The sequence below is a fragment of the Alexandromys fortis genome, unplaced genomic scaffold (genome assembly GCF_014885135.2).
Source record: "Alexandromys fortis isolate MF-2015 unplaced genomic scaffold, M_Fortis_MF-2015_v1.1 scaffold_6, whole genome shotgun sequence".
NCBI lineage: Eukaryota > Metazoa > Chordata > Mammalia > Rodentia > Cricetidae > Alexandromys > Alexandromys fortis.
The window spans coordinates 3,114,278-3,128,676 of NW_026067902.1; the positions used below are offsets into that span (position 1 = coordinate 3,114,278).

A 14,399-nucleotide genomic window follows, 5' to 3' on the forward strand; every position below is an offset into this window, starting at 1 on the left:
TGCCCCAGCTGATGTGAGTTTGTATGTTCCAGACCTGCTATCTAAGACACTGCTTCCTTGGAATCATCCATCACCCTGGCTCTTACAATCATTCCACCTCCTCTTCCTCAATGCTGAGGTGGGAGGGTTTGATGATTTCCCATTTAGGACCAAGTGTTCTAAGGTCTCTCATTCTCTGGTTTCTATTAGTTCTCGTCTCCTGCAGGAGGAAGCTTCTCTGATGGTGGCTAAGCACTGCACTAATACGAGTATAGCAGAATGTCATTTTACTGCCATGATCTTTTAGCAGAATAATTAGGTTTTCCTCTAGGTCCAGTATCTATCTGGTCTCAGGTTATTGGCCACTTTGGCAATGTCAGACAGAAGTTCCATCTCATGAAATGGGCCTCAAATCCAATTTTATAGTGGTTGGTTACTCCAGCATTGTGCCACTGTTGCGCCAGCATATCCTGCAGGAAGGTCACTATTGTAGGTAGCTGGGATGGTGTTTACTTTTCTCTTCTGGAGTTATAGAGTACCTAGTACCATGACTATTAGTCAGTAAGGGTGAAAAATAAACTTAGATTTATAATGTGTTACTTATTTTCTAGAAGCAAAAGTATGAAGTCCATTAGTTTCCCTTTCTCACTTCCAGTATGCTTGTGATAGTTAAGATTCTTTTCTAAAAATGGAGCAGAGTATTAGAATGATTAAATTTGCTGCCTATGAAATACTTTGGAATTATTCTTCTAAATTTTTTTAATTTCTTATAGAAAGAAGCAACTTTGAATCTGAACTTGCTAATAAAAGAAGAAATGAAAAACCCCAGTTGGATTAGAAAGAACTGGCTTCTTGTGGCCGGGGTGACTTTTGTAGGTGTCCATCTTGGAACATACTTTATGCAGAGAGCTGCAAAAGAGTCTGTGAGGTCTCAGTCCAGAGACAAACAAAAGAATATTGAAGAATGAAGCAAAATAAATTCTTGGAATTATTAATGTCATTAAATTAATGTCTACTGGTTATTGTCTGTAAACCACTTGATTTTTGTAGCTGGCAATGCTGAATGCAGACTCTCGTTCGTGAAAAAAATGTTTCTAATGTTAAAACACATGGCAGTGCAATAAATGAAAAACGTGAACAAAATAAAGCTACCTGTACAGGTTCCACCTGAAGCAGGATGTCTCGTTTTGAAGCTAAGAAGCCATCGCTTTGTAAAGCTGAACCATTGACAAGTGAGAGAGTCAGGTCCACACTTTCTGTCTTGAAAGGAATCCTAGTGTCATGCTATGGCCCTTCAGGGAGGCTGAAGCAGCTGCACAATGGCTTGGGAGGTAGTGTGTGCACAACCTCACAGTCCTCAGCCCTGCTTCGCAACCTTTCAGTCACCCATCCCGTACTGAAGGTCCTAACAGCGTCTGTGCAGAATCATGTGTCCTGCTTCAGTGACTGTGGCCTATTTACAGCCATTCTCTGCTGTAACCTGATTGAAAATACTCAGAGGATAGACTTAACACCCACGAAGGTTATTAAGTTAAATAAAGACCTCCTGAGTTTCTGCACCAGTTATCTCAAGTCTGAAGCCTGTAGTTGTCGAATCCCGGTTGATTTCAGTAGTACACATATCCTCCTTGGCTTGGTCCACAGTATCTTAACCAGCAAACCTGCCTGTATGCTCACCAGAAAGGAAACAGATCACATCAGTGCTTTGCTTTTGAAAGCTTTTTTGCTTACAATTCCAGAAAGTACAGAAGACCGATTCATTTTAGGGAAGAATATAATTGTTCCCTTAAAGGGCCAAGGAGTTACAGATTCCACTATATTACCTGGACTGCTCATTGAAATGTCAGAAGTTCAATTAAGGAGATTATCCACCCGGAAGTCAAGTGCCCTCAAGGTGGCGCTATTCTGTGTTTCTTTATCAGGAGATTTTTCTAATGCTGGAGAAGGAACTGTGGTGGTCCCTTACCAAGTGTCCCTTGAGAATGCAGTTTTAGAGCAGTTGTTTAATCTGGGAAGGCAGCTAGTCAGTGACCATGTAGGTCTTGTCCTGTGCCAAAAAGTTATACACCCATCTTTGAAACAGTTCTTCAGTGAGCATCACATTATTGCCATTGACAGAGTTGGAGTGACTCTGATGGAACCCCTGAGCAAAGTCACAGGTAAAAACTTCTCTTGGCTTTTGTACATTAAAGCTAATATATCATCCTCCCTTTCTGAGCAGAGAACTTTGGTTTGTGTCACTGTTAATACCTTGAAAATATTTAGAAGCCACAAACCTTATAGCATTTGACTCGTCTCTGGCAGCAAAAGTTGTTTCAAAGATCTCTTCCCAGTTATTAGAAACGGTGGTGGCTTTTTCAACCCAAGTGTAGTCTGTTATGATCTAACCCTTAGTGTTGTATAGGCAGTCGAGAAGTCTAACATAATAATGTCTTTAATGTTGTACACACAATTTTTAAAATTGACAGAGCTTTTAAATCCTGTTATATTCATCTTCATTGTTATCATAACTCCAAGAAATTTCTGTCCTTCTGCCCAAATAGTTGTTCCTGATTTGGGAGGCAGGAATACATTATACATGTTTGACATTTATCAAAACTACGTGTAGCTAGGTTCTTTTGAACCAAGAGTACCTTTTACAGTCAGTGTTTCTAACATATCTGGTCCTCAGGCATTTAAATATTTGATGGATTGATATCTACAATAACAATCACAAACCTAACAGACTAAACACACATATGTGGTCAGGAAAAAGGTTGAAGAGTCCCTTATGTGAGCCACTTCTCAAGTCAGTGTCCTCTAACTGCAGTGACAAAATCAGGAATTGTCAGTTACATCCATATTGACTGTGATGGTTGCTTTTTTGTTTAACAAGGTCCAGCTATGTTGTTGGGACTAGTCTCCAAGTGCTGACCCTAAGGGAGCCACTTGAGTCTCCCAAAGAGCTACAACTATATGGTACCTGCCTTGTGATTCTCAACTTAATGAACTATTAAAGTTCACTAGTATGGCAAACGTTGGATACTGTCAGCCAAACGATTATCAAAATGAAAGTTACTAGGAACATTGGAATAATTTGGAATTCATTCTTGGTGCCATAGGACAGACCTAAATTATGTACTAATTTGCATTGATCTGGCTGTTTCCAGCCTAACATATACTAGGTATTCTGGATTTGGTAAGTTAAAGTTTGAAACATTTTCCCATAGCACCAGTGTTGTGAATGGCACTGGTTTTCTGCACTAGTCCAGTTTTGTGACTTAGCTCAGATACCTAGAACACACCATGAAAATTATGACTCTAGAGTTTTCTAGTCTGTGGACAAGGTGGCACATACCTAATACCAGCACTTGGAAGAGACAGGAGGATCAAGATCCTCAATCCTCCCCTGCATAGCAAGTTTAAGGACAGACAGCCTGGACTACATGAAAGTATATTAATAAAAAAAAAAAAAAAAACTGGCCTCCAAAAAAGTGAGTCGCTACAAGTTACAGTTTTGATATGCAAGTGTTAAATGTTACTTCTTACATTTACTTTGAAATTGGTGTAGATTCCTATATAACTTAACTACATTAAGAGATTTTGCTAATACCCAAATCACTCTATTTGTATTTTAACTTGTGGTTTATGTAATTTCCCCCATGATAGTGAAAGGATAAAGAAATAGGAATAAGAAGACAAGAAAAGTAAAATGAGTATGTCATATTTTTATTTTGGCACTTGCATATCCATTTACATTTTTGTAAAAGCTCTTAGGCAAAGAGTGTGTGTTTGTGTGTGTGTGTGTGTGTGTGTGTGTGTGCCCTAGAGTTCCCAAAGAAATAAATGAATTTTTTAAAAAAGGACTTTTCCACTCTTTTCAAATTAATGAGGTTCTCCTTAATGTGTGGTTTTTGATCTTTAGGCTTTCAGGGATCCTGAACTTCCTTAAAATATAGGTAATTTTGTTGTGTGCCTTTTCCAGAGAGTACAAAATAGCTTTGAACAGATGTTCAGATAGGTCTGTAAGATTGGGAGTGTGGCTCAGTGGTAGAGCATCTGCCTAACATGAACATGACTCTGGGTTTAATGCCTAACAATACACACACACACACACACATGCGCGCGTGCACAAGTGAATAAATACTATCAGTCTGCCTACCAGAAAGGCCTGACCACTGCGCGTGGCATTATTCCCTGGGCAGGAATTCCTAGATGGTATAAAGTTGAGAAGACAAGCTAAGCACTAGTATACATGCACGCATCCCTCTGTTGCCTGATTGTGGTAAGAATGGCTGCTTTGAGCTACTGCTGCTGTGACTTCTCTACTGTAATGAACTTTAACCTGGAATTGTGCTCCAGAATAGCCCTTACCCTCTGTTGATGGAGTGTTTTTTATTTTGTTTTGTTGTTTTAATTTTATTTATTATGTATATAGTGTTCTGGGCACCAGATCTCATTATAGATGGGTGTGAGCCATCATGTGGTTGCTGGAAATTGAACTCAGGACCTCCGGAACAGCAGTCAGTTCTCTTAACCTCTGAGCCATCTCTCCAGCCCCTTAATGGAGTGTTTATCACAGCAACAGATAGGCAGCTATGACAAAGTTCATAAACCAAAAGAGCCTACACAAGCAAAGAGCATCACTTAATAGCAGAATATGAACTTCAGAGATCTAAAATGTGTTTTCTTTCTTTATCCTGTATTTCATATTTTAAATGATAAGCTTTGGTGAGGGGTTTTATACTAGCTAGGAATTTTGAATTAAATAAATAAATAAATTTGAAATAAAATGGATATTTATTCATTTTAAGAGTTCCATCTTTGCTTATGCAGTTTATGTTTTCTATACTTTATAAAAAATAGGAGCAATGCCTATTGGTTCCCTAAACACAATAGCTTCTACTACTTATGGAAGTGTGAAAGATTTGCACCCTGCAAGATTTGGCTCCAAACACTTTTTCCATCTTATTCCTCATGAGACAACTGTCTGCAGCTTGCTTCTCTGCAGTCGAAACGACACCACCTGGGAGGAGCTGAAGGTAGGTGGATTTCCAGGGCCTACAGCATGGATGAAGCAGTCATGGCAGGTACTGCAGGTTAAGGGCTGTGCTGTTTTTGTTTTTCACAATTTTTCATAGTTTCCACTGTGATATAATAAGTCACAAAGGAACAGAAGTAGGGACCAGAGGTATAGCTCAAGAGTGGAGGTTGGTACAGACAAGATCCAATCTGAGCATCAGATGAGGGAAGAGGAAAGGCAATGGCTCAAAGAAGCTAATTTAGTTGGTTGCTATAGTAAACTTGGAATATATTGTACGCTATCATTTCTGCTTTTTATAAGAAACTTAAAGGTTCTTGATGTGAAGTTTTCCTGAGAATAGGATGAGTTGCCTACGTCATCCAACCTTTTGACTTGATGCCACATTATCATCTACAAATGTGTTGCTGCATTCATAGCTCTTGTGGGAAGCATGTAACCCATACACCACAGGCTGATCATGCCTGGACTGTGTGTACTGCTGTTAATGTGTATGAATAATTGACTCAAAGTGAATTTCCCAGTCACCTACTTTCTAGTAGAGTTTATTGTTTTCTGCAAGTTTTATATAAGGGAACTGACAATATACAGGACTGTTTGTTAGTTTAAAGATTCATATATCCTTAAAAATTCATCCTTAGTAAATCAGATTTGCATGTTTTTTACTTACTATTGCTTGGTGCTATAAACAGGCTTTATAACATTTGTACAACTTCCTTGTTTAGACTTGGATTTTAACGGAAGGACCAGCAAACCTCATTGTCACTGATGTTTTTAGGCTGTGCAATTGTGAGCAAAGTAGATGTGAAAGAAATATTAATCTAATTCCGTGAAAACAGATATATGGCTTAAAAGTCTCTCTTCATTCTCTAATCTTTATCGGAAATGTTTATTAGTCACCTTACTATTTTGGTAAAATGGATTTTGTTTGTTATGAATTGAAATCTGGACCTTTTGCACTACTGAGACACCTGAGCAGGTAAAGGCACTCAATACCAGGCCTAATGTCGCGAGTGCAGTTCCCAGGGGTCACATGATGGAAGAAGAGAACTGACTCCCACAAGTTGTCCTCTAAGCTCTACACCTGTCATAACACATTTGCAAACTGACCCCTTATACACACACAAAATCAACAAACAGAGCCTTTTCGTATTTAAAAAAATCCAAGTTGGATGACTTGGATTCAATTTCTAGGACCCAAACAGTGGAAAGAAATGTCAGACTCCCACAAGTTGCCCTCTGACCCCTACTCATGTGTTCTGGCATGCACCTTTCCCTGACACACAGAGAATTAAAAATTGAAACTATATCTCTGTAAGTTACTATGAGAGTGTGTAGAGTTCACGTCCCAGGGTGAGATCCTGATTCTGATGTGCTTCTTCCTTAGCTCGCATGTCAGACAGCACTGCATGTCTTACAGCTAACAATCAAGGAACCATGGGTGTTATTGGGAGGTGGCTGTACGGAAACACACTTGGCTGCTCATATCAGACACAAGGTAAGTTAGACATTCTCCTTGCATTACTTAAGTTGTCAGCTGTTTTTGTTTTGTGAGACAATGGCCACATTATGATACCAACAAGCTTTGATACTTAACTTTTCAAAACTCAGATAATGTAGTGGAAAATATTTTAGGAAAGTAATACTCATAAGTACAAGGTGCTGAGTTGATTGTATTGGTTATCATGAATCTAACCTAGCAACTGGCCATGTTCTCTGAGCATTATCTATATTTAATGCCTGTTGAAGCTGACGTTCTGTTATTGGAAGTTCTGAAATTCAACAGCATCTAATGTTCTAATGCTCACAACAACAAAAAAAAACTGTGGTTCAAAATATGTATAATACTTTCTGGAGCATCAACAGAAGAGCCAACTTCATGGATTACACATCCCAAGGATCAGATTTCACATTTACTATTTTCTTTGTGTGTGCATGCACGCATGCATGTGTGCATTCATACATGGATTCATACATGCCACGGCACCTACATGTGGAAGTCAGAGGACAACATGTAATGCATGTTGTCGTCAGGCTGAGTGGCAAGCCCTTTTACCCACTGATCCAGCTCTCCAGACTGTCGTGACAGTTTTTAAATGGGTCCTACCAACTCTGCTATTTAGACTTCTCGTTAGTCTCCATTTACTGAAAGTCGTTAGATAAGTGTGTTATAGGTCCTATCAGTTATTTCATAGTCCTAGCCTACTTTGTTTGAAAGTAGATACAAAAAGATAAGCATGTTCCCCACATATTCCTGGTTGACCAGCTCCTGAGAGAGGCCCTACAGAATTTCCAGGACGTAACTGGACCTAGAGAGACAGTGAATATTTTTACAGGCATAATCATGTCACCTTTCCCAGATCACTCCACATGCATTTGAAGATAAAACCAATTCCTGAGAAGTTATCAAACTATACTTTATGAAAAACCAATTTCTAGCCAATCTAATGATGATCAATGGGTGATAATGTAATCTACAAATAAGATTGAATGCGTAGAAAAAATGTTTTGGAGAAAAGAGATATCTTAAGTAGGGTTTAGAAGAAACAGGACAGTATCGAACAGTGGAGGGGTGTATAATATAAACCATGTCATCTGACTTTTAAGTCTGGTTACAGAAGATAGGAACTGTTTACAAAGAGCAAAGATATGGGTTCTTTACCCATAATTCAGTTCGTAGCTTGCTTATTTACCAATTCTATTTTAAGACGTTTCCATGGAGCTGGGGAGGGTGCTCTTGGTAAAGCCTTTGCTAGGTAAGCAGGAGGACCTGAGTCCTGCAGCCATGTAAGAATCCTAGCTCTGGGAGGAGGAGACAAGAGAATCCCTGATGCTCCCTGGCCAGCCAGCCAGCATAGCCAGTCAGGGAGCTTCCCATTCAGTGGGAGACCTTGTCTCAAAACTGCAAAGTGGAGAACAAGAGACAAAGGTATCTGACCTTGACCTTTGGCCTCCACTTGTGAACATTGTTTTCTCTCCCCCTCTCTTCTTTCTTCTCCCTCTCCCTTTCTCCTTTTTTTCCCTACCCCCAGAATAATTTAGGATATTGAAACTAAAAGGAAGTTTAAAGTCTAAATATCTTTTGATTAAATTGAAGAATCTTCATTTTTCAAACATTGAAGTGAAAATTACACATATCCCTAAATGATGTCTTAATTGTAATTTTGCAGTATAATTTTAAGCAGCTCTCAAGCATTTAGCTGATATAATAAGTACTTTATTTGGGACATTAGTCTTTAGCAATTTTTCTCTATACTCATGTTTTTTTGTTTTGTTTTGTTTTGTTAACCCTATAATCTGCATTGTCCTTTATATACTGAAGAAGGTGCCACCAGTCAGCCATTTAGAATAAACTGATAAAAAGGTCTGTTCCTTCATTCTGGTTAGTGACTGGGAATATACATTGTTCTCTGGCCAACCAGGTTGACTGACACAGGCCAATCAGCATTGTTGTGAGATCTAAGGAAATGAAGGTGAATAACCTTTTGAACAAGGTTTTGATCGAGTATCATCTTTTTCTGAAGCATTTTTATATGAGTTGATCTGTCTGTTTTCACTGGTCTTATTCCTCTTTAGGTTCATAATAAGGCAGACGACATTGTCAAAGAGGATGGTTATTCTCGAGCGGAACTCCGGATTGCTGCTGAAGCATTCTGCAGTGCTCTAGAAGCCGTTGTTGGCTCTTTAGAACACGATGGCGGTGAAATCCTCATTGACATGAAGTATGGACACTTTTGGTCAGGTCAAGCGGCTTCTGCTTCTGTTAACTGGCCAGATATGCTGTCACGATGTGGCTGTGGCTTGTGCAACAGCCAGGAAGGACTCAGCTGGTCTTCCTTAAGAAGCACTTATCATCCTTTTGCACCACAAACCTGCCTGTCACAGGCAGCTGTGGACTCAGCCAGCAACTTAATTGTGGACTGTTTCACTGCCAAGCTTAGTGGCCTGCAGGTTGCTGTGGAGACAGCCAATTTGATTTTAGATCTTTCCTATGTCATTGAAGATAAAAACTAAAATAAGAGAATGGTATATTTTTGTTATTAAACTAGTTCAGATGTCTAAGGAAAAAAAAAATGATTGTTCTCTCAACGGCCTGTTCTGCCTAGGTGGAGAGATGATTTATAAAAATGTAGACTTACTTTCTTAAGGAAAGCATGAATGTGAAGTAGAAATGTGTAGGCTGATAGTAGTTCTTGATGCCTTTGCTTTGTCACCATCGTGTCACATCTGGTGTTCGTACCATGCATTTATGTTTGGAGGTTTGTAAATACTAAAGATAGTGTGTCACCTTAAAATATGGGAGTTGCTCCAATAAAGGGTGACCCTGAACCTTTCCCACTAGCAAGGTAGTAGTCTTCCCTTTTCATGGAAACTATTGTTCATATGCATTTAGCTTTTTATAAAACTTGATTCTTTCCTTGGTGTAACATTGTTGGCTTATTTTAAATATTGTGAAATTTTGTTAGGATCTTTTAATAAAATCATTTGTGTTTCCTAAAACTATATATAACCTATAATAGAAACATAGGTAACATGTTCTTGCAATCTCAGCTACTTGGGAGGTTAATACAGGAGCTTTGATACTGCCATGCCTGAGGCCTAGGCAGTAGAGAACCCTTTTCCGAAGTAGAAGACAACACTTCACTAATACTTGAAGAAAATGATGCAAGTTCAGATGGTAAAACATGGCATGAGAATTTTTGATGAAAATAATTTCAAAGAAGCTCATTCTGGCAGAAACAAATGACAGAAAAAAATCCATCATAAGCACGTTGTGATTAAAAGTAAAATTGAGGAGCAAGAGAGACGGCTCAGCAGTTAAGACCACTGCCTGCTCTTCCAGAGGTCCAGGGTTCAATTCCCAGCACCCACATGGTATCACAGCCTTCTGAAACTCCAATTCCAAGAGATCTGACCCCTTTTCTGACCTCCACAGGTACCAGGCAGGCACATAGTATACAGAGATCCATGCAGGCAAACTTAACTCATTCATATAATAAAATAATTATAAAGTAAGATTGAGACCTGAGTATTGCATTAGGAGGTACATCAGCACACAGAGAGGAACCACTGATAGTTATAAAAGAAAAAAAAAAGGAAGAAGAAGAAAGTAGTAAGAAAGAAATCTGTGACAGTGTCCTTTTTTCAGAGTGCACAGGACATAGAGTAGTAAAATTACTGGAGCAAGAGGGTCCAGCAGGATTACCATCTTACTAATCAAAAGAAATCAAAGTTGGAGCAGGAAGAAAGGGAAGAGCTAAAGCTAATATTAAGAGGACTTTTCAGTGATTGGTCTCAGGGCTACCACACTGGTACTGCTTTAGGAAATCTGTGTGTTAGTTATAGACCAACACTGCACTGTAATGAAATAGTTTGTTCAAGGTCCTTCAACTGAGCATTTTTAGATTCTTCAGATAGAAGTTTGTTTTTGACCTCACTAGTTTGCATAAAGTATATAGACATTATCATGGTAAAAGTATAATGTATTTTTTATTAATAGTTTTTCCAGCCTGATTACAGTTCACCCTCTCTCCTCTCCTTCCTGTCCCTTCCCCCAACATTCACTACCTGAACCCAAGCACCCCCTCTTTCTCTTCAGAAAACAGGAGGCCTCCCTTGTATGTCAACCAGCCATGGCATGTCAAGTTTCATTAAGACTAGGCACCTCCTCTCATATTAAACCTAGACAAGGCAACCCAGGAGGAGGAAAGGGTCCTCAAAGCAGGCAACAGTGAAGGAACTCACGAAAAACAGAAAGGTGGTGAATATATAACCGAATGAGGGGACTGTGTTCCAGCCCCAGTAAGCAACAGAACTTGGCAGCGTTGACCTCATGGTTCTGGAGAAGTAAGGGGCTATAGCATTTCCCTCCGTGATGAAGGAAAACCGCTGAGGTTGGTCATATGTCAGGGTTGTCCCTGGGTCGAGGCCTAGAGAGGCCTTTTTGTGAAACTGTGAAGTTGAATCCCTGATTGCCTTGGAGACCCTAAGGTATTGGAGATACCTGAGTCGTGGGATACCTGCTGAGGCAATTCCTCAGTCCCTGGTACCAACTTCACTGGAGATGCCAGAGTCATGGAATACTGTGAGAACGAAAGTTATGTTTTAATCTTTCAATACTATGCCTAAGAGATCCATGAAACAAAAATGCCTCTAACCAGTAAGCCTCCTGCCCAAGGACATATACTTTCTGAAATCCTGGAAACAATTATTTATGGGCGATAACAAGCCACACGTTTCACTCCCCTGAACAAGTTTGTTTGACCCAACTACACCACACTCACGCCCTCCCTTATCCGCTGAGGCGGCGGGCTGATCTTTAGCTTCCGGCCTGAGCTCGCGCTCTCTTCCATCTTCCCTCAGAGAGGCAGCTTCGCTCGTGTGTCTCTCCCCATTTCCCCCCCCCCCCACTTCTCTGTCTCTCTCCTTTGTCTTCTCCTTCTCCCCCCACTCTCTCTCCCCTCTAAGTATCCAATTCTATTCGGTAGGATGATGTGTCTGTCCACGTGCCCATCCCTCCTTCGCTGGGACCCCCTGGGACCAGCCACTGCTCGGGAACGGGAACCGGCAGCGGTCTTTGCCTGGGACTAGCTGCTCCGTGGGCCCGCTGCCTCCTGCCGCCGGGGATCTTGCAGCATTTTTAACAACACCAATTGTACTTGATCACATGAAGGTAGGAGATCACAGGCAGGAAGTTACCGGGATGTGTACTTGCCCTGATTGGACCTGATGGGGAAGATGGTGGCCCTATGGTTTTTGCCTTTTTAAGCCCCTGCAAAATGTGACTTTTGGCCATTTTCTGGGAACCGAGGAATGGATCTGGCCAGATTACATCCTCTTAGCCAGTATTTAATTAAAGCTTACTTCAAATTTGGCTCAAACATTGTGGTGATGGTCTTATTCTCAACCAGCAGGATTAACAATACCTGCTGAGGAAAGCTGCGCTCAGTAAGTGGAATCAGCTCCGGAGAAATAAGTGTGTTGCCACCAACAAAGCTGAAAGGAGTTGGAGATCTGAAGAGCGCTTTGACAATAGACACGGAGACGCAGAGTTTAGAGTTTGCCCAGCTGGGTTCCAGTCTTTCGTTGGTCCAGTCTATCAAGTATTAAATGCTTTCCTTTATGAGTGTTGCTAAGGTCATGGTGTTTACAGCAATAGAAACTGTAACTAAGACAGTCTCCTTTGCTGGACACACATCTCCAAATTCTGTGCATGTGACTCTTGATGGCTAACAGCTAATCAATTCCCTCTCAAGAAAATAGTCCTAGACAGGTGTAGTGGCATGAACACCTATATATCCCAGCGCTCAGGAGGCAGAGACAGGTGGATCTCTGAGTTCTAGGCCAGTGGGTCTATATAGTAAATTCCAGGACAGCAAGAACTACAGAGAGAGACAGAAACAGACAAGAAAAAAAAAAAAAAAAAAAAACAGACACACAGGTTGTGGGGGCAGCTCGAAGCACACAGGCAGCCAAATCGGTGTGCCAAGGAAATTTGTAATCTCTGATTTGCATGTGTATGTGTGTGTGTTCATACGATATATACATAGTCTTACTGGTGTTTTCAGTTGTGTTAGATTTTGTATTAGTTACTGTTTTGCTGCTGTGATAGAACACCATGACTGTTGGGCCAAAATTATCTCAGGACCTGTACCTTGAGGCCTGTAGGACAGAGAAAAGCCTGGCTTGAGTTTGAGGGATAGTCTCAAAACTATCAAGGATGAGACAGCAAAATCTAGGTAGACGCCCCTCCAGCCAGAGGGAGGGATTGGCTGGAGGGACCCCCACATCACACAATGTCACTTAACCTATATAAGCTGATGCTCACAGTCATAAACAGTTTGTGCTTTGACTTGACTTCCTATGGCGTCTGATTGTCCTTAGTCGTGGGGCTCCAAATCTGATTGTCCTGCCTCGTGAGGCAGTAGAAGGAGCAGATAGTGCACTCAGGTTTCCCTGGGGAATAAGGCTAACGAAGCCTGTCACATGGCCAAGGCAACTTATAGAGGGAAGAGTTTATTTGTGCTTATAGTTCCAGAAGGATTAGCGCCTATCATTAGGGCAAGCATGGCAGCAAGCAGCTGGTCTAGCTACTGGAGCAGGAAGCTGAGAGCTTACATCTTCAACGAAAAGTGCAAAGCCTACAAGTCTCACATTCTGTCTGCCTGCTCATCCATGATGTTCCCCAAGCCTCAGAGGGAATGCTGTAAATATACTCTTTAGTGCTGAGCACACAGACATCTCTTTTTCTCGGCATCTTGATGAACCAAGAGTCTCTGCATTCCCTGTCATTCATTGCAAAGAGAAGCTTCGGTGATTAAAGCTGGGCTGCATTTGTCTATAGGTATAATCATAGATGTCTACATTCTGGAGAAATGGCTCAGTGGTTTAGAGCACTGACTGACCTTCCAAAGGACCTGGGTTCAAGTCACAACACCCTCAGGCCTCACAACTGTCTGTAACTCTAGGTCAGAGGGATCTGATGTCCTCTTATGGCCTCAAAGGGTACTGCACACATGTGGCATACAAACAAAGACATGTGTCATACAGAAAAAACACCCATACACATGAAATAAATGTAAAAAAAATAACTGTTTATAAGGCAGTTAAAACCGTGTCAGGCCGGGCGGTGGTGGCGCACGCCTTTAATCCCAGCACTCGGGAGGCAGAGGCAGGCGGATCTCTGTGAGTTTGAGGCCAACCTGGTCTAGAAGAGCTAGTTCCAGGACAGGAACCAAAAAGCTACAGAGAAACCCTGTCTCGAAGAAAAAAAAAAAAAAAAACCGTGTCAGTCTAGGAAAATAACAGCAGTAACCTCACCCCTTAGATGATCGCTCTAACCTTGAATTGTTGATTGGACTTATATTAGCAGGCATGGAATCGCTCCTGTGGAGTGGGCCTCAAAGCCAGGGTGGTTCCCATCATAGTCATACCATTATTGCATCAGTTGGCACACCTTTCCTGGTAGTTTGGTATAGTTTATAGCATCCACAGTTGGGTCCTTGTACCTCTTCTCCCCTGGAAGGTTGCATGGCACCTTCTGGAATTCTAAAAGCTAGACAGCCTGGAGGAAGCTTCCATGTTTATTTGTCGTAAAATATAGAGAAGAAAACAAGCTGTAACTAGGAGATCTCAAAAGCCAAATCTCTGATCCTCACCACATATTAGAATCATCTGGTATCTTTAAGAATTCACATACAAAGAGCCCTCAGCAAACTCAACTCTGTAAAGATAAAACACGGTCATCATTTTTTTCCAATATGTAGTTAACATAGAAAATGAATGGTATGAAATTTGATTTAATTACCATGTCTTCTCTGTGCCCCATGCTTTGTGAACCTAAGCCTGATGCTCACAGTCTTGAAAGTTCAACTAAATTAACATGTGAGTTCTTGCTTTG

The 14,399-nt window shown here is 40.9% G+C and overlaps 1 protein-coding gene across 1 annotated transcript; it reads left to right on the forward strand.

Moving 5' to 3' along the window:
- Positions 1–1,119: 1,119 nt before the first annotated feature.
- Mkks (MKKS centrosomal shuttling protein) lies at positions 1,120–9,499 on the forward strand. The gene is made up of 4 exons (XM_050131918.1): positions 1,120–2,138; positions 4,825–5,000; positions 6,387–6,497; positions 8,576–9,499. The coding sequence occupies exons 1-4, from the start codon at positions 1,157–1,159 to the stop codon at positions 9,011–9,013; spliced, it is 1,707 nt and encodes a 568-aa protein (XP_049987875.1). The 5' UTR covers positions 1,120–1,156; the 3' UTR covers positions 9,014–9,499.
- Positions 9,500–14,399: the final 4,900 nt, after the last annotated feature.

Excerpts from the sequence above, each read along its gene's own strand:
- Mkks (XM_050131918.1), top strand. The coding sequence starts at position 1,157 with ATGTCTCGTTTTGAAGCTAAGAAGCCATCGCTTTGTAAAGCTGAACCA. Across the intron at positions 2,139-4,824 it reads ACCCCTGAGCAAAGTCACAG|GAGCAATGCCTATTGGTTCC; the intron begins GTAAAAACTTCT and ends TATAAAAAATAG. Across the intron at positions 6,498-8,575 it reads CTGCTCATATCAGACACAAG|GTTCATAATAAGGCAGACGA; the intron begins GTAAGTTAGACA and ends ATTCCTCTTTAG.